Consider the following 22,699-nt stretch of genomic DNA (forward strand, 5'->3'; position numbering starts at 1 on the left):
GTCAGCTTTTTTCCCCCACATGTCGGTTCCAGGTCTGGGTGGGCGGGTGACGTCATGCTCAGCGACGCGGCTTCCTGTTGGGGGCGGGACGGCGCATGGTTCACACCGTCTGAAACGCAGAGGTCAGGGGACAGGCCTACAAAACGGTGCTTTCGGTTCCAGCCATCGCTGATGACGCAGGAACCGGGAAATGTAAAAAGCTGGATGGTCCTCTCTGCGCTCTCTGCTCGCGATAAACGAGGGATCGGCAGCAATGGCGGAAACAGGCACCCCAAACACCCACCTCTCAGGCCCAGGTAAGAGGGGTACAGTGGTGCCTTTATTCTTCCCTTATGGTCTTATGTTTATTTTTATTTTTTGTATGTCCTCCTTAAGGAGCCTGTATCTGCAGGATCAGAGGTAACTTCTCTCAGGCCCTGTCGGTTCACTTTTTGTGGTGAGGTTATGTCTGCACTGGTGGGCCTTTGTCTCTTCCTTACTGGTGGTGGTTTTAGTGTATGGTGTAAAAAAAAAAAAAAAGGCTAAGATAGTGAGATAGTTTGGTGTTTTTTTTTTTCTCTCTCTCTCTCTCTCTCTCTCTCTCTCTCTCTCTCTCTCTCTCTCTCTCTCTCTCTCTCTCTCTCTCTCTCTCTCTCTCTCTCTCTCTCTCTCTCTCTCTCTCTCTCTCTCTCTCTCTCTCTCTCTCTCTCTCTCTCTCTCTTCCACCTCTAAGTCAGAGGTTATGGATTCTGGGGATGAGGGGACAAGTACTCTTCTCTCGGTCAAAGATTCAGAGGAGGAGGGGGAAGAAGAGGATGAGGATAGCAGGAGTTCAAGATACAAAGTATCTTTAGACGAAGTGGGCGGCTTGGAGCAATTTATACTACCCTGGATATTCAGGAAGAAAAGGTACAATTCTCTCTCCATGATAGAATGTACCAGGGGCTGGACGACTCCAAACATAAAGTATTCCCAGTCCACAAAGTAGTATCGGACGCTATTAAAAAGGTCTGCAAATGGTGCCTTTTTAGGTATGTTCTGTTCTTTCACGAGTAGATCAGGGTAAAAATTCTGATCCAAAAGCGTTTGACTTTGGGACAGGACCAGACATGGAACATGGTTCCTCTTATACGCATCCTCTGAAAGTGTCAGGATACATTTTTGGTAGTTTCGCTGGAACTAAATGCCATCTAAGACCGTACCTTGTAATTTCCTTCCACTAGGGAAGTATTGAGTATTCCCCCTGTGCACCATGGTCGACCATTGTCCCCAAACCTCTTCTATAGTTTCGCCTAGATCCGATTCCCAAGCTATTTGGTGTAAAGGCTTGGCTTGTTGATTATTGAAGAGGTTATAGAGTTCCGAGATAACCCCCCCCCCCCCCCCCCAATCAAAGTAAGTAATTTGCTGTAGACGAAAATATTCCGTCTGGGGCATCTGTAATGTTTCCCGGAAGTAAGTTTCTTGATTTCTTTTGTGATCTGTAAAATGTGCTATCCTGTAAAGGCCTTTGTTCATCTACCATGAACATTTTTGAATTTTCTCCAGGAGGAAAGTGTTGATTATGAAATATTGGGGCCACAGGGAAATGAGGAGATCTCGGTGGGTATAATTTGTAATTTGTCCCATAGACGTAGGGAGTGGGATAAAGTAGGGCTTAAAATGGCCTGACGTTCTTTTGTTGGTAGGCGCAGCAAGAGGTTCATAGGTAGTGAAGGACTGGCTTCCAATTGTATCCAGTCAGGTTGGTATGTTGTAGAAAAAATTTGGTATAGTTGTACCAGTTGAGCTGCCCTATAGTATTTCAAGAAGTGGGGAACTCCCAGTCCACCATTCCATTTGGAGATGTAAAGAGTGGAGTGAGCCACTCTACAACCTTTACTACCCCAAATGAACCTGTAAACTAGTGACTGAAGTTTTCTAAAGAATGTGAATGGTATCGGAATGGGTAAAGATCGGTAAAAAATATAAGAACCGAGGGAGTATTGTCATTTTTATAGCTGATATTCTACGCATCCAGGAAAGACCACACGTTTGCCAGTCCTTCAATTCTTGTTCAGTGGATTTATAAAGGGGGACAGTTCTATGTTCAGTACTCTTTTATCAAGGGGATCACCAAAGCCAAGAGCATCCTGTTGACTTCCAGCCGAGGATGATGGCTGCTTCAGAGTTTAAGAAAAGCTCCTTTAATTTCACTCAGGTCTGCGTGTCCATGTCTAAGGCGGAATACCCACTCTTCCACAATACTTCTAAGTCCCAAAGTAAGCCCTTGCAAGAAGAGGATTTCTCATAGTGGGGTCAGTTACTGGCCTTGCAGCCTTTTCAGCACGGAATTTTTCAAACTCCTGGTTCCCCAAGGGTTACAGGGCAGGTTTCAGTTGCTTTCCCCCTCCTTTCAACTGGATTAATGGTATCCTCCTTGTTCCACTCCGGGCTACTCCATGTTTATATATTCTTTGACTGTCGGGTTTGCCTGTTCTGGACTTGCTTAGCTCTGACTTGGTGGCTCGTCCTCGCCATGCCTGGAGTCAGGACAACCCACCCCCCCCCCCATTTTTACCCCAATATGGAAGCTAATGATAGATGCCAGCCTAAAGGAAGGCAGTAATGGTGCTCACCAGAGTTTTTTCAATTAAAATGCCACAGATCTGCAGTTAGCAGTCCCAATCTTGCCTTTTGTGACTGCTGATTGTGGAGACCGGTACAGAGTGAGACTGGACTGTAAACATAAATGCGCTGCTATTGCTTCCTGTGAGTGTATTTTAAGCGTGTGTGTGTGTGTGTATATAATATACTTTTTACACACACTTTTTGGATGGTCTACAATGTATTTTTGTAGTTTACACCCATGTAAAAAAACGTAGAATTTTTTTCTTTTTTTTTTTATGAAAAATAAAGAATGCATAAAAAAAATTCAACCTAGTTGCACTACATAATCGCACTAAAAAAACAGATCAAGTCACAGCTGCAATAGTGTAAACCTAGCCTAAATTTCATTAAAATACTGCTTTATTTGTTTGCCTTGTCTCTGCGATATACAGTATGTCCAAAAAACTGACTTATTCTTTGTTAGAAATATGACGCTGGAGCTTTGCTTTTTTTTTTTTTTTTGCTTAACACCTCCACTTGACGCTTGCTTTTACATTCTTTTAGGGTGGTTGCTGAGAGCGAGAAAGTAGTCACATACAATAGACCTCGCAAGTATGTCCACTCGTCCGGGTCTGACCCTCCAGAACTAGGATATGTTGACATCAGGACACTTGCAGAAGGAGTTTGCCGCTACGACTTAAATGAGATGGATGTGTCTTGGCTAGAGCTGATTAACGAAGAGTTCAGAGAAATGGGTAATGTTTACTAACTGAGTAAAAGCACATTGGCATGAGTAACATGCTGCACAAGTAATTTTGCCTATAATGTGTGTTCTGGGATATCAAGTACACTAGCTTGCAGACATGCACAGCTTCTTGTCTATGTATATTCTGATGGCTGTTTACGCTGAACTGTGGATCACCCCAGATTTTGAAAACATTTAATCAAAACACAGGAAGGAAAGCCAATCCTGGGAGAGCTGGATAGGGGCTGTGCATGTCTGCAAGCTAGTGCATGAGATATGTAAATAACATGTCACTCAAGCAAGGACTTTGGTCTTTATCTGGAAGTCTGTTTTATTTCACTGATCAATAAAGAGGATTGCTCAGCGCTGGATTAACTCTGTGTGGCAACACTGGGCACAGATGATAGGAAATCTTATTCTCTACATTGTGTCTGCCTTTTTTTTTTTTTTTGCTCTATAAACAAAAGAGCGACAATTTTGAAAAAAACAATCTTTTACTTTTTGATTTAATAAATATCATTATTTTTTTTTTTTTTTAGACCGATATATTTTTGGTAAAAAAATCTCCATAAGCGTATTTGAACGGTTTGCGCAAAAATTCTAGCGTCTACAAAATAGGCAATAGAATTATGGCTTTTTTTTTTTTTTACTAGTAATGGCGGAGATCTTTTATTGTGACCGTGACTTTGCGGCGGACATATCGGACACCTTTGACACATTTTTGGGACCATTCACATTTACACAGCGATTAGCGTTATAAAACTGCACTGATTACTGTGTAAATGTTACTGTGTAAATGTGACTGGCAGGGAAGGGGTTAACACTAGGTGGTGCTAAAGGGGTTAAATATGTTTACACACACACAGATCCATGGTCCTGCCATGATTGCGGGCAATCGCAGGTGCCCGGCGGACATCGCGGCTGCCGGGCACGCGCACTGGGTCCCAAGCGGCCGGGAAAGCAAGGACGTCATATGACGTCCAGTCTGAAGGACGAAAGGTCCCCGCCGACGTCATTTTACTATGACTCGGTAGGGAAGAGGTTAAATTGCTCTGTCCACATATTTCAACCAATTACAGAATTGCTTGCAAGGTTTATGCCATGTAGGAGTCCCTAGGTGACAATCAAGGGCAAGAAAACTGCTTGTTGCTCGCATAGATTTTTTTCAGCATGCTGTAAAGCAGGGATATGCAATTAGCGGACCTCCAGCTGTTGCAAAACTACAAGTCCCATCATGCCTCTGGGTGTCATGCTTGTGGTTGCCAGAGTGTTGCTATACCTCATGGGAATTGTAGTTCTGCAACAGCTGGAGGTCCGCTAATTGCATATCCCTGCTGTAAAGGGTAGTAGGTGTTATTGAAGACTTAACAGATGAAAATAGCTGGTGGGTCAAAAGCAGAGTTGTTGAAGACTAATCAATTGAGAAAATCAGTCAAATCCCTGTCACTGTATTATCCACTGTATTTTTTTATTTGACTTTTTGTTAAGCTGGATAGTGCTTTTATTGCCACCTATGGATCAACATTCGAGCTGTTAGCCATATATATTTCCATCTTTATTCTTATTGAGAAATATGCAGGCTATCCTGACGACCAGTATCCGTTCCAACGATCGGGTCGTTAAACGAATTGGTACAAAGAAAAAAAAAATGGATGGCTACACACCGAGGTAGTGATGAATGGGTTTATTGTAAAATCCGTAACATGAGTAACCCCACAGGACAGGCAAATAAGTAGATGCGTTTCACACAGCAACGCTGCACTTATTCATTACTGAACAAATTGGTACTTAAACAAGGAGCCGCAAGTAATCATTATTTTAAGCATTCTTAACTACTGTACTGTATTGTGAAAAAAGACTAAACAAACTCCAGCTCGGTACTGTTTTGATTTACTTAAGTACAGAACACACACAAATTCTGTACTATACAATGATGTACAGTGCGTCGTTTGGGTGGGGAGAGCTGGCCGTAAGTTCGAGCGGACGTTAAACGAGGAGTATCTGTACAGGATTACGACCAGCTTCATTTTCCAGATTATCTTGGTGTTTTTCTCACTTTAACTTTAAATGAGTAGAAATAATGATGAAGCCAATTTGCTCGTTGGGAAATTGTTAAATCGTGTCCAGCTTCAGAACTGCAGTTTTAGTGGGCTTGTACCCCCCAGACAATTTTTTATAAAAACAACTTTTAAAGCCCCTTTAATGCCTTTACTTGCTCTCTGATGAATGCCCTCAGAAATTTGGGAGAAGGGACACGGAGATCTTGGTTTTTTCTTGTGCAGAAATTGCTAAGGCTGGGCTAAACCTGTGGTAGATCTTATCAGTCAGTGATAGCGGTTGTATTGTATTTTACTAAAATGTATAGTCAAAAAAACGGGTCTTGGGGCTCAATTTGGGGAGCTTTCTGCTCACTCACTGCCTGTCCTAGTAAACTCTTGTAATAAGACAGTGGGGTTGATTTCTCCAACCGGAACAAAAATAAAATTCTTCCAGCACAGGATGTAAGGATAAATTCCTTTTATAGATATGCAGACAAACATAATATATTTTGTGTGTATATATAGTGTAATTAAAATGTTAGAATCTGTTTTAGTTCTCTGCACCCAACTGGAATCAGGCAGATGTTGTGAGGAAATATTCTAGATGAAGGCACAGATTGTAGTAAAAACCTGATTTGTGCATCTTCCCTATGGATTCCAAAACTAATATTGCCACTCAGGACATTGCCAATCCATTTAGAAGCAAGATGCATGCAAATTGCAATGAGATCTCCACTGTCAAATTTTATATCGCCCTCCATTAACCATCAATGTCTGACACCACATTCAGTACTCTTCTTTTGAACCTTTAACCACTGAGGATGTTGCTAAACCTGTCCTTTCACCATCTGCCCCCTGTTCTACACTCTAAAAGGGCTCTTTCACACAGACACCTCTGCAGCGTTGGCGCTCATTCTCGCATGCGGTTTGTGCGCAGTAAAACCAGGCGGCTGAGCCACTGTTTTACTGCCTCCCACCTGCTTGAAGGGTGACCTTTAGCAACAATGAAACCAAATTTTACTTTCCGCAAGTGTTGCTGTCGCTGAACGCAACTAATGCATGTCTATATGGCCACCCACAGTTGCGTGCGATTGTGGCACAGTAGTGAAGTAGTTGAAAGGTTGCCTCCTCACTGCCCTATTTTACCTATCGCCTCTTCACGCCTGTCAAATGTAAACCGGGACGTGTGTCATTTTTCAGAGGAGCAGCAGTTCTTTCCACAAGGCAAAATTACCACTGCATGCAGAGTCCTGCAGGCATTGATTTTGTGCAAACTGCTCTATTCACTTCTATAGTAACACGCTACAGGTGCACCATGAGCACACTGGAAATGCATACTTGGCATTTGAAGAACGTTTAAGGCATGGCTGCAAATAGTCAAGTGATTTATTTCCTACATTGGCCTTGTAAAAATAACATTTACAGGGTGTTGTATCTCTTCCTCCCGTGCCTGCCTTAAAGTGGTTGTAAACCCTTACAAAACCACCTTTTACTACAGGTAAGCCTGTGAGTACTATGCTATGCGTACTAGCTCATTATGCTTTTGTCTTGCATTTTTTTTTCTAAAGTGGGTTTACACTCACTTTAACTCAAACCCTGCACTTTTTGGGCAGCTCAATTGAGTTAGACATGTATATAAAAAAAGGGGTTTATTTAATGACTCCTACAAAAATAATTTTTTAGTTGTTAAGATGTGTGTTACGGTGGTACAAAAGTGATTAAAATTCCTTACATATAAATGGCAAAACACAACAAATTGTCGTACAGCTTGGCATGTGTGGGTACAAGCATAAGGCAATGCTAACGCGTTTCGACCCTTAGACTGGTCTTCAGAGGTTTTGTTGTAGCTGAGACCATTACAAAGTTATTAAATGTTTTATCACGTGTCTTCCCCCCCCCCCCATTATTTACGGGGGGGGGAGAGGAAAGGGGGAAGAGAAGAAAAAACAGATTACACAAAAAAGAAAAATTTACAAAATTACCAGATCAATATGTATGGGTATGAAACAATCTAAGCAGAACTCTTTCATCAAATAAGGAAGGCCCCAAAGATTTCCCAGGTTGGTGTCATGACCCCTCCACGCTCCGACAACGACCACCCCCCTCAAAAAGTAGCGGTCACATGAAACTTACAGGAAATCACCGTACTGGGGTGGCAACCCTGAAGGTGGTAGGCCAGGGAGAGGTCAGAAACCTGCGGCAAAACTTTTTAAGAAAAATATATAATTATTTTATAGGCATATAAATTTGTATGCGAGTATGTGGTTGGATCATGTTAATAAGCTGTCATAAGAGTCCTTTAGGGAGAGACACTACATGTAGGAAAATTTAAATAAATGAATAGTCTCTGAGAGATAGTGTAAGAATTTTAATTGGAGTATTTTTGATTTTTAATAGTTTTGAATTTTATTATGGATTATCATTTATTCAGAATTATTTTTATTTGTTATAATAACTTATGCTGGTAAGTGTTAAAGAGAAAGCAATGTGTGTATGATATATAGGGTGCATGTACGTTGCAAGGGTGAACAGGTGTGTGTGTGTGTGTTGCACTATAAACATAATAATGTAAGCAGTTCTAAACACTAAAGTGTTTGATGTTGTTAAAGACACAAAACAATGTGTATATTAGGGGGTATGGGCCAATGATATATATGTGTAAAGTGTGTGATGTGCAGGTGGTGAAAGTGGAAAAAGAGTGTATATTCAGTGGTGAGGGACCAGAACGATTGGGGTGAAGATATGGTGAATAATGAGGTAGTGAATTAGAATAAGTATAAAACGATTAGAGGATTCTTAAAGTAAAAAAAAAAATCTCAAAGATTTATAGCATAATAATAAAAATAAAGTGTGGTTACCTTAACAATCAAAGTGTAGTGGCATAGCCATAAGTTTCATAGGATTGGTAGGGACCAGGTTTCATCAAAGGAAACCCAGGGTTCAAAGATACCTTATCCACAATCTGCAGATAAGGGGGAAGAATTGTAACAATTATTCTAAAAGTAATGGTATAAACAGTTTTCTGTAGTAATCTCATATGAGACTATGCTTACTTTGAGGGAGATGTCGGCACACACTGAGATGACAGGGGTCATCTGAGAGACCGCAGCTAACTCAGGGGATTATCAATGATCCTTAATTGGATAAATGATTGGCCGCAAGGTCACACCCCTCCCCACCTAGCCACCACCTCCTACCTTGACAGGGCCAGGTGTATCTTTACCGCACAGGGTTGGTTCCTCCGGTGACTACCTCAGCGTTTGTGAGGAGTATCCTCGGCCAGTGCGGTTACTTCCGCACAACGTCATGACCTCATCGCGCACACACGAGGTTCTCACGCATGCGCCATAGACGCCATGGGCACCCAAAAGTAATCGCAAATGCCACCAGCAAGGGGGAACAGCCCACATCTGACTGCAAAGTGTCGCCGCATAGTGGAGCCTTTGAAAAGCGCAAATAGGTGCGTATTCTCTCCCCTTGCTGGAAAGCCATATGTGACAGACAAGACAGGGGGTGCTGGATGCGAGAGTGCGGGGCAGTCAGTGGCCAACCCAGAAAAGCGAGAGAGCATAACTGTAAATTAAGTGTAGAGGAAAGGGCAGAGACAAAAAGTAAATATGTGAATACTAAATGGTCTTCCTAACAGTATGTTACAAAAGTACATTTAGTCATATAAATAGCCATACACATTGCATGGACAATAACCCTTATTAGAATACATTGTTTAAGATTTAGAACAGTACATTAGTATTCACTAGAATGGGTCTCATTCTCGGGTGTAGCACAGGCAAAACTATGGGGTATGTTTTCTGCTGCGACGCACGGCACTGTGGCATGTGTACAACCCTCAACTGTGGGTTTTACCATCCCCCCCCCCCCCCCCCCCCCAACTGCAGTTAATGGGTTTTAAAATGTATATCTCCTCTTCAAAGGTTGTCAAGCTACCACGTCGACCTGCTAATATGCGTACGTAAGTATAATGACTTCTAACTATATCAAGAGCTTCTGAACAGTTAGGTGATTACTCTTCCAGTGTCTCATTATAGTGAAATGGGCTGCTGGTAGGATATGTCGCCAAATGTCAAAACTGTGGTGGGAAGGAGACTATGGGGGTTATTTACAAAGTGCTAATCCACTTTGCACTCTTTCACTACAAGTGCAAAGTGCACTTGAAATTGCACTTGGAAGTGCAGTTGCTGTAAATCTGAGGGGTAGATCTAAAATGAGGGGAAGCTCTGCTGGTTTTATTATCCAATTGTGTGCAAGCTAAAATGCTGTGTTTTATTTTCCTTGCATGTCGTCCTCAGATCTACAGCGACTGCACTTCCAGTCCAATTTCAAGTGCAATTTGCACTTGTAGTGCAACGTGGATTTGCCTTTAGTAAATAACCCCCAGTGTCCAAGTTTAGAACAGCTAATGCTTGTGTTGGGGATGTAAGGGCTGTATCATTGGTAACACTTTACAGAATGTTACTTATGGCTAACAGAGGCCAGTATCACTAAAAAGACTTGAAATTCTTAACCCCATTTAACCCAGGACCAGATGGCTTATTCCCAAAAGTTCTCAAAGAACTCAGGTTATAGCCAGACCTTTTGTTCCTAATTTTTATGAATGCATACTGACAGGAATGGTACAAGCTGATTGGCAAAGGGCCAATGTGGTACCGTCATTTAAAAAAGGGGCAGAGATATTTTCCTGGAAAATACAGGGCAGTGAGTATAACATTAATAGTATGTAAACTGTTGGAGGGGATCATAAGAAACTATATCTAAGAATTTGCTGATGAAAACAGTATTGGTAGTAATTGGCATGGATTTGTTGGTCTGGCAAAAACTACCTTTTATAATCTGAGAAAGTGAGCTGCAATCTAGATACAGGAATTGCCTGTGAGTGTAGTGTAATGTATCTGGATTTTGCAAAAGCTTTCAATACAGTTCCCCATAGTTCCCCATAAACGCTTAATTTGCAAACTGAGGTCTATAGGCATGGACCATAGGGTTTATTCATGGATGGAAAACTAGTTACAGGGGTGTCCAAAGTGTGGCAATACATTGTTGCCCGATGAATCTCTGTAAAAATGCGAAAAACAAAATTGCAGAGCGAATCTCATGCTCTTGACCCCTTGATTGATATAAGTGGGAGTGGGATGCTCTGGACAATCTAATCTTACAGATACAACTGGTGCTTTGGGGGGAACCATAATGCTAATGCGACCTGCAATGAAATTGGGTTTGACGCCCCTGCTTTAAAGGGAGGACATGAACCTTGTTATGTGAGGTGGAAGTGTGTGACTGCAGATCAAGGAAGGAGTCTCTGCAATTTTCAGAGGAGGGGAGGGATACAGGGGAATGACGTGTGTGTGTGTGTGTGTGTGTGTGTGTGTGTGTGTGTGTGTGTGTGTGTGTGTGTGTTGGAGATGGGATCTAGCTGAGAAAAGACCAATATGTGTGCTGGATGTGGGATGTCACTGGCTAAGGACCTGGGAAAGGGTTAAAGTGAAAGTAGAACTTGAAAATTCATTAATCCTAAGATGGTTTCCAGTTTTTAAAAAGATGCTGTCATATTTATGCATAATTTTCCACGAGGAGAGAAAAAATAACATCTGCAGCTAAAGGCTATCCTAGAATTGGTTGTTTCAGTTCTGCTAAAAGCAAACCTACACAAAGCTGGTTAAATATCTAAAGTAAATACCACGAACACAGCTATTCCTTAACTGCTTCCTGCCCGCCGGCTGTCATGACGTCCTTGACTTTGTGCAGGTATATCAGAAAGATGCCTGCAGCTACAGGCATGATTTAGAAATTCTTTCAGCCAGCGATTCCCTACACCATAGGAACAATCATAGTGATTGTTCAGGCGCTTGATCATTCTTACGGGCGGCGAGAGGGAATGTCGGCCCTCCGGTGCTTCTACTGGCTCACTGCTGCCATCGGTGAGTCGGAGACAGGATCCGCCGGCACTGGATGTTTACCATAGAGACTTCCGGCGGACCAGATGGTCGCCGGAATCTCTATGATCATTCGGAGGCTGGCCACAATGTTATGGCCTCACTCCTGGCCTCTGCATATAAAAAAAAAAGGTGCAGGCTCAGCGGGGAAGCTGAGATCGAGTTTTTTTTGTTTTGTTTTTCCAGCTGTCCCAGCCTAGCGGTGAGATGTGGGGTCTTATTGACCCCATGTCTCACTAAAGAGGTCCTGTCATGCCATATTCATATTACAAGGGATGTTTACATTTTTTGTAATAGCAATAATACAAGTCATCACAATTATTTTTTTTTGGTTAATGCATAGCTAGCTGCACTGTAATTGTTTTTCTTTGCAGTTTTATGAAGTTATTGGCAAATGAGGTATTAGTGTTAATTACAGAATATATTCTCATTTAAAAATTACAGTAAATCGTTACCACTTTATTACATCACAGTGGTGTAATGGTACCCATGGAGGATTGCTTTTTGTTTTGAGATTGCGTTACTCATTTTTATATAGCACTGACAATTTTGAACCATTTATACCAGCCTAGCCCCCTAAAAGTCCAGACAGGTGTTATTTCACTTCTGTTCATGGACAGACACGGCAGCATTGACCTTAGGGTTATATACCTTCCTTCTAGGAGAGACTAGGCAGAAATAAACAGCACTTTAAGTGTTAAAAACACTTCTCTCAGTACAGCACCTCCCAGGGGGCGTGTCCCCCGGGTACATCCCACTCTCTGGAACATCCAGCCTCAGTTTTATTCTTCCTAGCGTCAGGAGAGGACATGGCCTTTCTGAAGCCCATGTGCTCTGGTGATTTTTTTTATTTTGTTCCTGCATTTTTGGATCATGGGATCTACTATCAACTGCCGACTGAGTGACAGGCTGAATCTTGATCCTTGTAGTCCCCCCCCCCCCCCCCCATGTTCGGCCATCGAGCGTGTGCCGGTCTTTAGCTAGGCCATCCACGACATACCCCGTTGCTCCCAGGGCGGCCGGTGAACTACATGTTCCAGGGCACACATATGACCCATCTCTATGGCTGTGTCGGTGTGACGGGCCGACAGCCATGCCGTATCTACCTGCGGACATTGGGTCTGTCTGGAATGCCTCCAGCCAGTGGTTACAGTATGGGTAAGTAGTATCCCCTTGCCTCGGCAGGGTGTTTTCGGCTGGTGCATTCCTGGGAGGTCGACTGAGGGTCCGCCCTGCTTTCCTCTCTCCCTTCCTCTCCCTCCTTCCCGGTTCTGGGTGGCGGCTGTGAGGTGGGGGGTCCACCTGAGGGGGGGGCTCTGCTACTGCCGGGGGGCTGTGCTGCTGTGTTTTTTTTTTTTTTTGTGCTGTATGTTTTTACTGTGATGGTGATGATTTAAAAAAAGTTTTGACCTCTAGTGTCTGGAATAACGGCGCCAACACCGCAGTTTTTTTCTTCCTGAGGGAACGACACAGCACGGACAACACTCTCAGCTCTGCACAGTGGTACAGCCTGGTTCTGGGTGGGGAGTCCCCGGGGGGTCCCCTGCTCTCTGTGAAAGCCGGGAGGGTGGCCATGGAGTCTGAACCAGAGGCTTCTACCCCAACCATGCCAGAGCTAACCCTTAGTTCCCCCTGCGGCCTCGTTGGATGCTATGACGGCAGTCCTGGAGGCGTTTGTTACCAGGATTGAAGCGGCAAGTGGCCAGAAGGGGGGTAAAAAGCGCCCCCTCCCTGAGCCTGCTTCTGGAGATGTCTCTGGCGCAGAATTAGGTGCTGCTTCTGCATTTGGCCCTGGTTCTGTCGTGTCAGATGATGCAGACTTGGCCCACGCGGACAGTGAGGATGACTCTGCTTCAGGGTCGAAGCAGGATAAGGAATTTGTTGGAGCTCTTATCACTGCGGTGCGGGATCCTCTGAAACTTGAGGATTTGGCGGAGGCATCAGACACGCCGGTCCCTTTTGGGTTCCGCAAGCCACCCCGCACCGCAAAAGTGTTTCCTTGTGTTCCGTATCTGGACGAATTGTTATACAAGGAATGGGATCGGCCGCACAAAGTTTTTGCAGTACCAAAATACTTTGCGGTCCGTTACCAACTTTTTTAGGAAATCCTCCTCAAAAGGGTATCTCCTCCATCAGTGGACCCTCCGGTGTCCAGGCCACCACATTGCCTGTGGAAGGGGCTCCCGCCTTTAAGGACCCCGCAGATAAGAGAGCTGAGGCTGTGGCCCGCTCCTTATTCACAGTGGTGGGGTCGGCAGTGAGACCGGTTTTGGCCGGAGCTCTGGTGTCGCAGACACTTACCGAACTGGCTAAGTCCCTGGTACAGGAGCTGGAGGCGCATAATGCTCCTGAGCTCTGTGTGGACCTGGCTGACCAGTTGGTGCAAGGTCTGAAATTTGTCTGTGAGTCAGCCCTGGATCCCCCCCCCCCCCTTGCTCTCCAGGGCCTCCGCCTACGTGGTGGTACTACGCCGCCTTGTGTGGCTAAAGTGTTGGTCTGCGGACCAGTCCTCTACAGTCCCTGGTGGACTTACCCTTTAAGGGTGAACGGCTTTTTGGGGCGTCCCTGGATGACATCATAAAAGATGCCACAGGCGGTAAGAGCACTCTGCTCCTGCAATCTGGGAAGGGTAAGGAGCCTTGCCGTAAGCAAGGGCCCTCATTTACTGCCCCCAAGCGTTTTTTTTTTTTTTCGCCCGCCAAGTGCGGCAGGAAAATGTTTCCAGGGTGCCAAGGCGTCCACTGAAGGGCAAAAGCGCCCCTGGTACCGCAAGCCCAACAAGCCTGCCTCCGCATGAAGGTTTGCCCCCGCCCACATCTCGGGTGGGGGGCCGGCTTCGCGAATTCGCTGCTCGGTGGAGGTCTCTTCTTTCCGACCGTTGGGTTTGCGAAGTAGTTTCCTCGGGCTACAAGATGGTTTCTCTCTTGTCCACCAAACAGATTTTTTCCCTCCTGGCTTCCTCCAGATCGCCTGAAGGACCTGTCGAGGATCTGCTGGGCAGGGGGGTGGTTGTACGGTTCCCTCAACGGAACGGTTTCAGGGGTTTTACTCCAATCTGTAGTCCCCAAAAAGGATGGGGTCCGTCCAGTCCTGGACCTCAAGGCCCTCAATTGCTTTGTCAAAGTGCAAAAATTCAGGATGGAGTCGATTCGCTCAGTAATAGCGGCGCTCCATCAGGGGGATTTCCTAGCATCCTTGGATATCAAGGACGCCTACCTGCATATCCCAATATGTGCGAAACACCAGAGGTTTCTGCGCTTTTCGGTCGGGGAGGACCACTTTCAATTTGTGGCTGCTACGGCTCTGTTTCGGAAGTCGGACTCACTGTTCGCGTTGGTGACTGGTCCTAAAAAAGGTCTGGCGGTCTCGTCGGCCACCATTTCTAGGTTGATCAGACAGGTCGTGCTCCTAAAGGGGCAGGCGCCTCCCTTTCAGGTCATGGCGTATTAGACCAGGGTGATTGGTGCCTCTTGGGCTTTCCGTCATCAAGCGTCTGTCTTGCAGGTATGTAAGGCGGCGACCTGGTCGTCAATCCACACCACCTCAAAATTTTACAAGGTGGATGTGAGTGCATCTTCGGATGCCTCCTTTGGCCGCAAGGTTTTACAGGCGGCAGTTTAAGTTTAAATTTCCTCCGTTGAGGAACTCTGGTTTGTTTGGGGTGAAGCTTGGTTTGCTGTGTTTTTCCCCACCCCTCAAATTTTTTTGACACTGCTTGGGGACGTCCCTAAGGTCAATGCTGCTGTGTCCGTCCATGAACGGAAGAGAAAATAGGATTTTTTTACTCACCGTAAAATCCATTTCTCTGAGTTCATGGACGGACACAGCACCCACCCCTCCTTTTGTTTGTACTGCTTGTCTACGAACTGAGGCTGGATGTTCCAGAGAGTGGGATGTACCGGGGGACACGCCCCCTGGGAGGTGCTGTACTAAGAAGTGCTGTTTCTTTCTGCCTAGTCTCTCCTAGAAGGAAGGTGTATATAACCCTAAGGTCAATGCTGCTGTGTCCGTCCATGAACTCTGAGAAATGGATTTTACGCTAAGTAGAAAAATCCTTTTTTTATCGACGTTTTATCAGCGTTGTCGCGTTTTTACAGCTGAAAAGTCTCTCCGAACCCACTAGGTTTTTTTTTTTTTTTTTACTGCTCAAAAACACCACTACCCAAAACTAACAGCCTATGTGTGCATGGACACATGATGTAGAGTTTATTGACTATAGAAACAAACGTCTACTGACAAACCGCTGCTGTAAAAACGTCCAGTGTGCATGAGGCCTTAAACGAAACTCGCTAATCAATTTCTCCATGCTTTATTTTGTAGAAAAATCACTTTGAAATTACACACCCTAGCATTTCTAGCTATCTTGACTAAGACCAGATGATTCATGTAACATTTACTTGTGGAATACATCTGCCCCTAGCTTGGGCATGCAGGCAGGAGGGTGTGTTTAACTGAAAAAGACCCTCCTCCAGATGAAAGAAGAAAAATGCCATATAGAAGCATGGGATGGATGTCATCATTTTGGCCTAGGCCCCAAATCAGGAAACAACTGAAGAAATGTAAAGAATAAAATATAATGTTTAAAACAAGTAAATTATGATATACCTTTCTGTTTACTATTGGTGGCAGCATAGGGATTAATAACAATTCGTGTTTAGAGAGAGTTTACTTTCACTTTAAAGAGGAAGTAAACCCACTTAATTTTTTATTTTTTTTTGTAAAATGCCACCTGAAAGACATAATGAGCTAGTATGCATGGCATACTAGCTCATTATGTAATACTCACCTCAGATCAAAACCCGCGCACCCGCCCTAATACACCGCTCGGGCTGCCAACATCTCTCCCAGAGGTTACTTCCGGGTATCGCGGCTCTGGCGCTGTGATTGTCCAGAGCCGCGGGCACAGCCTTTTTTAGTTACGGCATGATCGCTGTTGCTAAAGTGTACCTGTGCCGTTGTCTACGATGCATGTGCACATGGAGGTTTAGGAGGTATTTCAGGTACCTACAGGTAAGCCTTAATCTAATTTTATTGGTGTTTTTTTACTTTATGTACCCTTTTTTTTATTGGTTTATTATTATTTGTAGGTATGCCACCGTTGGATGAGTACATGATGGAGCGCGCAATGGAGGAGTTTGAGCAGAAGTGCTATGACAACATGAACCATGCCATAGAGACAGAGGAAGGCCTTGGAATTGAGTATGATGAGGATGTTGTCTGTGATGTCTGTCAGTCTCCAGATGGTGAAGATGGCAATGAAATGGTCTTCTGTGACAAATGTAACATCTGCGTACATCAGGTTAGGAGGGAGCTTTTGAAAAGACTGCATGTTTATTATGGCTCTCTGGAATGTTTATGGTTTGCAGCTAGAAGCAGGTTGTTTCCAGGCCAAAATTGTCAGTTCACCCTCCCTAAATAATAACCATAACCCAATATTTTACTTTGCTTGAAATGGGTTAGGAATTAAAGAAATTTAAATGTTTTTTGTTTTTACTGCTAAAGCGTCAAGCAGTTCAGCAGCATTACTAGAGGTCTATGCACCAGGTAGATGTGGGCCTTCTCTCCCCTTTTTTTGGCAATGTGGGCATTGCTGGAGTTTCCGGGATGGAAGTACTGCTTGAAAATACTGAAATCTGATATCAAATGTTTAAACTGAGAAAATGTACCATTTTAAGAAAAGGTAAAATAAAGCAAGTTTGAAATTGATGACAGAAACATGTCTTAAAGTTTAGGCAGGGCAACAATAAGCTGGCAAAGTGGTGTTTGCAAGAAAGAGTTGGAACACCTTTTTTATTTTTTTATTCAGTATGACTTTGAGAGGTCACAGACAAATAACAAGAACATTTTACAAGCATCCTGTTGCAATACACCAAGTACATTCCCCACACCTTGTTACAATAAGATCCTATCCATTACCAAGTCATTTGGTGCCAGTACTGGAGTAGCCAGCCAATTTCCCCACACTTTATCGAATTTGAAATGACTAGCTGGTTGGAAGCTAAAGAGTTATTTGCCATAACCTCAGTATCCACTTCAGTCGGCAGTCCGCTTTAAGATAAAAGGGGTCTCCACAGCGGATTCGCAGCGGGAGAGGGAAGACTATCCGATCCTGTCCCCTGCTTGACATGGAGCTGAGTGAGGGGAAGATGGCCACCACCTGGCTCCATGCCATTGCAGGGCGGAAGCTACGTCAAAACGTTACTTCACTTTACTCCTCTGTAACTCAAAACATGCAATCTGTAGAGTTGCTTCCACCTTGCTCTGTTCTGTACACTCCGCCTCGCAATATATACATTTTTTTTTAACTGTGGTTTTTATTCCCTACAAATTATCTATGTGCTGTATGTTAAGTATCTTATTACTGTTCTGTATATTTTCCTTGCTGCTACAATCGCTAAACTGCCAAACATTATGTAGGTTTTTCCATGTACTGATGTCATCAGGAAAATAGCCAATTATGTTCACTTTTTTTTTTTTTTTTCTAACCTATTCTGATTTTTGTTTGTCTCCTGAAGGCATGTTATGGCATTCTGAAAGTACCGGATGGAAGTTGGCTGTGTCGGACATGCGCCTTAGGGGTCCAGCCAAAATGCTTATTGTGCCCAAAGAAAGGAGGTGCAATGAAGCCTACCCGTAGTGGTACTAAATGGGTCCATGTCAGCTGTGCTTTGTGGATCCCTGAGGTAATGCATGATTCTTGTTTCCTGTGTGCAATAATTCTATTTACTCTAATGTGTTAATATTCCATACATGTCCACAGTTAATGATTTGGTAAAAAAAAAAAATATTTTCGCCCCTTTCACACTCCTCTGTACGTATATACGTTTTTACCGCAATTTTGCTGTTTCTCAAATGTGTTTCTGGGACATCCGCAAAAAATGAACATGACTAAATGCACTGAAATCACGGGTGATTTTTTTATCACGATTTTACTGTGTTTTTAAGTTTTCAATGGGAAGCTGTGTTTTTGGCGCAGCGTTCAAAACCACACTAAGTATGCAGCATGCAGGACATTTCAAAACTCACTGGCACCCACAGCGATGTGGTGTGAACAGTCCCATAGGATTTAAAGGGGAAACTTTTCCTGCATTTTTCTAAACGCAGGAAAAACATATCGGTGTCAAAAGGGCCCTTAGAGAATCAGGTGGGAGGGGCAGGGCAATGTGACATTGACCCTAAGGATAAAGGTCTGCTTTAAGGGGATATCTGTTCACTTATGTCATAGTTGTTTACATTGTATAACAATTTGTTTTGTTTTATAGGTGAGCATTGGGAGTCCTGAAAAGATGGAGCCAATCACCAAGGTGTCTCACATCCCTAGTAGCCGTTGGGCACTCATATGCAGTTTATGCAGTGAGAAAGCTGGCGCTTGCATACAGGTAATGGTCTTGTGTGATGCTATGGGTATACCATAGCATTAAGTTTTAAACATGAGATTGATACTTTTTGATTATTAAATCGTGTCTGGCTCTTCTACAGCCTCCAAAGCAGTTGTTAATATTTTGGGTGCAGTGCAATTCTTATTTTTCTTTGTAATCCTTTTATACTGCTGAATTTTTAATGTGTTGACTCAGTAAAGCTTGGTGGAAATGCCCATCTGAGTACAGATAAGCATGTGACTCGCTCCATGTCACAGTGCTGCAGCTTGATGATTGGCGTAGGGCTGTTGAAAAATGTTGGAGACGTGCGCTGAAAGTGGTTGTAAATCCTTTATAGCCACTTATGCATACAGGTAAGCCTATAATAAGGCTTGCCTGTAGGTATCGTGAATATTCACTGTATACACATGTGCCGACGTCATTGGCACATGCGCACTAAAGAAATGGTTCGTACATGTCGTTTCTTCAGCTGCTGTGCCGTGACCGGCTGCTCCTGCATGTATGGGATTGACGTCATTCTGGCTCTGGCCAATCACAGCGCCAACCTGGAAGTAACATTCTGGAGACATGTCACCCGTCACAGTGGTGTACGGGGACTGCTACAATACCATCGGTCGAAGGCAAGTATTTAATAATGCACTAGTATGCGATGCATACTAGCCTTTGTCTTGCAGGGGTGTGTGTGTGTGTGTTTTTTTTTTGTTTTTTTGGGGGGTTTTTTACAACCACTTTAACAAAACTTTCAAAGTCGGTTTGACCTTTTTTTTGTCATGACCATTTTTCACAGCGGAATATATATATATTTTTTTATTATTTCATGACCTATTGGATTTCCAAAGCAGTAGTAGGAGACTTGAGTTTTTTTTTTAACTTTGAAATCAAGTTTATTGAGATGTAGAAAAATTAGAGGTACAAACATAGTATGCATTTGATCGACAGTGATCAGTCTCTGACACACTTGTACAAATAAACAGTGTACAATCCAGGCTCACTTAACATTTCACGCCTCTCCCTGTGTACATGAGCTCAGCATTCCTATGCTTAAAGTGAGAAACCCTACACACTCCAGATAACCAACACAAGTGTCGACTCACCCTCGCCACCCTCTTTCTCCATACCGTCACCACCTGCCAGAGACTCATACCGTACAAGTTTCCCCATCCTCCAGCCACCTGTCCCACACTCTGGAGAACTTCTGTGGGCGCCCTCTATGAATGTAAATCATCTTCCTATAGGGAAGAGTGGTATTCACCTCCCTTTTCCATTCCTCTAGTGTTGGGGCCCTATCCCTCATCCATGCCTTTGCCACCACCTTTCTGGCCATGAATAGTGTTTCACAAATGAAAATATTCTGGTATTTATCTATGTCCACATCGGGGACCAGTCCCAGCAAACATAATTTGGGGTCCATACCCACTGGTGATCCCATATTGTCATGGAGAAACTATGTTACCTGTAGCCAATAGGCCTGTACATCAGGGCAGTGCCACAACAAGTGGTAGAATGAGGCCGCATCGGCGGCACACATGGGGCAGGCCGTACTCCGTGTGGGTTGGAATTTCGCCATTCTCGCTGGTGTCAGATATGCACGGTGAAAATGGGGAGGGTAGTGCTGCGCTAATCAGTGGTGAATGGATAAGTGAATAAACAGGTGGGGGAGGGGAATGAAAGTAGGTGTAATTGAAATGAGGAGCAATATAGCCCAAATGGCATCAGCATAAAAATAAATATAAATGATCAGTGAACAATAACAGTAATGGTGCAAATCATATAACTACACAGGTTCCTCTTAATGTGATGAAATACACTATAAGTAATGGTGCAAAAAAAATCCCAGGTAACTGTGCTAAGTGACACTCCTATACTGGTGATAAACAGTCCATCAACAGAGTTTGAAAAATATTAGCAAAAAATATAAGTAAAATTTCAAAAGTCCAAGAAAGCAAAAGTGCAAGTGTAGGTCCGCAATATGGAGTGAGAGGAAAATGGGTATCCAGTGATCCTTTTAGGGTAAGTAAGGATGTCCCCTTACCTTACTGCTGTAAGGTAACAGCATATAGATCCAACCACATTAGATGGTTCACTCGATGGGCTCTGATCCAACAACGGCAGGTCCTCCTTGGAGTTCTCGTCCCAGATTGGTCAGTTTCTCGCCCCAAAGAAATAAAGCATCGATGGTGTGATACCGTTTTAAAAATTTTTAATTCTCAAAGAAAATAGACAGGGGTACTCACATAATCCAAAATACAATTGAGCATGTAAAAAAGAGGGGCAATCTGTCGCCAACGTCACCTCCGATACCTCTCAGTGGACTCATACGCATTCGTCACTATCATGTGACTTCCTCAGGAGACTCAATTGTATTTTGGATTATGTGAGTACCCCTGTCTATTTTCTTTGAGAATTAAAAATTTTTAAAACGGTATCACACCATCGATGCTTTATTTCTTTGGGGCGAGAAACTGACCAATCTGGGACGAGAACTCCAAGGAGGACCTGCCGTTGTTGGATCAGAGCCCATCGAGTGAACCATCTAATGTGGTTGGATCTATATGCTGTTACCTTACAGCAGTAAGGTAAGGGGACATCCTTACTTACCCTAAAAGGATCACTGGATACCCATTTTCCTCTCACTCCATATTGCGGACCTACATTTGCACTTTTGCTTTCTTGGACTTTTGAAATTTTACTTATATTTTTTGCTAATATTTTTCAAACTCTGTTGATGGACTGTTTATCACCAGTATAGGAGTGTCACTTAGCACAGTTACCTGGGATTTTTTTTGCACCATTACTTATAGTGTATTTCATCACATTAAGAGGAACCTGTGTAGTTATATGATTTGCACCATTACTGTTATTGTTCACTGATCATTTATATTTATTTTTATGCTGATGCCATTTGGGCTATATTGCTCCTCATTTCAATTACACCTACTTTCATTCCCCTCCCCCACCTGTTTATTCACTTATCCATTCACCACTGATTAGCGCAGCACTACCCTCCCCATTTTCAATTGCTTATGGTTTGATACACCTTCCAGTGCCGCAGCTGTACCTCCACTTCTCATCACTTTCATTTCCCCTCCCCCTTTCTTCCCCTCTCTGTTTCCCCTCCTTTGATAAGCGCGGTAATATCCATTTTTCCAGATATGCACGGTGAATCACATATAGCTGTGTTAGTCTGTCTGATAGTTTGGGGGATGAGGTCTTCACTCCCTCTAGTATTTCTCCCCAGTCAATGTCATCTATCTGGCCCAGGTCCTGTTCCCATTTTGTCTTTGCCGTCTGCGTCACCTTGCCTACCCTTTTCAGTCTAATAGTGTAGTATAAATTGGATGTGAGTTTAGTTGAATCAGCCCCGAAAATAACATCCAGCACCTGCGGCCTACTCAAGTCTACAACAGCCTGTTCCATTTGCGTTCTAAGTGCGTGCCGAAGCTGCAAATACCGAAAAATAAATTGTGGTGGAAGGGAAAATTCCTCTCTAAGACTCGAGAAGGATTTAGGCCCCGATGCCGTTAATACCTGGGACAGAAAGAGTATGCCATATGCCGCCCATATCCCCGGGTCCGGTACCGTTTCCAATTCGGGAAGACTTCCATTTCTCCACAGTGGTGTATGGGAGTGCACATGTGTCCTGTCCATCTTTTTAAGGGCTATGTCCCAGATTTTTTGTTGGTGCGTTAACATCTCCGCCCCGAAGTGCGCAGACCTACACCCCCCATGTCCCGTCCTAAATATTGCTTGTACCGGAGTATGAAGGGAGCTGCCCGGTCTGTTACATACTAATGACCTATGCCTTTGTGCTTCCGAAGTATTAAAATGGTAGACATGGGATAATTGCGATGCAATATAGTAGTCTTGTATATCCGGAAGGGAGCATCCTCCCTCCATGGTAGGGTTTTTAAGCACATGCCACGCCAATTTATGTCGACTCGACCCCCCACACGAATGAATTTAGGATTGCTTCCATCTGTTTAAACACTTTTAGAGGTATGTACAATGGGGCATGCCAGA

The 22,699-nt window shown here is 43.7% G+C and overlaps 1 protein-coding gene across 4 annotated transcripts in view; it reads left to right on the forward strand.

Moving 5' to 3' along the window:
* JADE1 (jade family PHD finger 1) overlaps positions 1-22,699 on the forward strand; it is a 118,997-nt gene that overhangs the window by 66,431 nt on the left and 29,867 nt on the right. For all 4 annotated transcript variants that reach the window (XM_040330805.1, XM_040330813.1, XM_040330797.1 and 1 more), the window contains exons 5-8: positions 3,133-3,323; positions 16,388-16,599; positions 17,816-17,983; positions 18,563-18,679. In XM_040330805.1, coding sequence (XP_040186739.1) covers positions 3,133-3,323; positions 16,388-16,599; positions 17,816-17,983; positions 18,563-18,679 — 688 coding nt within the window. The remainder of the gene's footprint in view (positions 1-3,132; positions 3,324-16,387; positions 16,600-17,815; positions 17,984-18,562; positions 18,680-22,699) is intronic.

Source organism: Rana temporaria, chromosome 1, assembly GCF_905171775.1.
Source record: "Rana temporaria chromosome 1, aRanTem1.1, whole genome shotgun sequence".
In the NCBI taxonomy this organism is placed as follows: domain Eukaryota; kingdom Metazoa; phylum Chordata; class Amphibia; order Anura; family Ranidae; genus Rana; species Rana temporaria.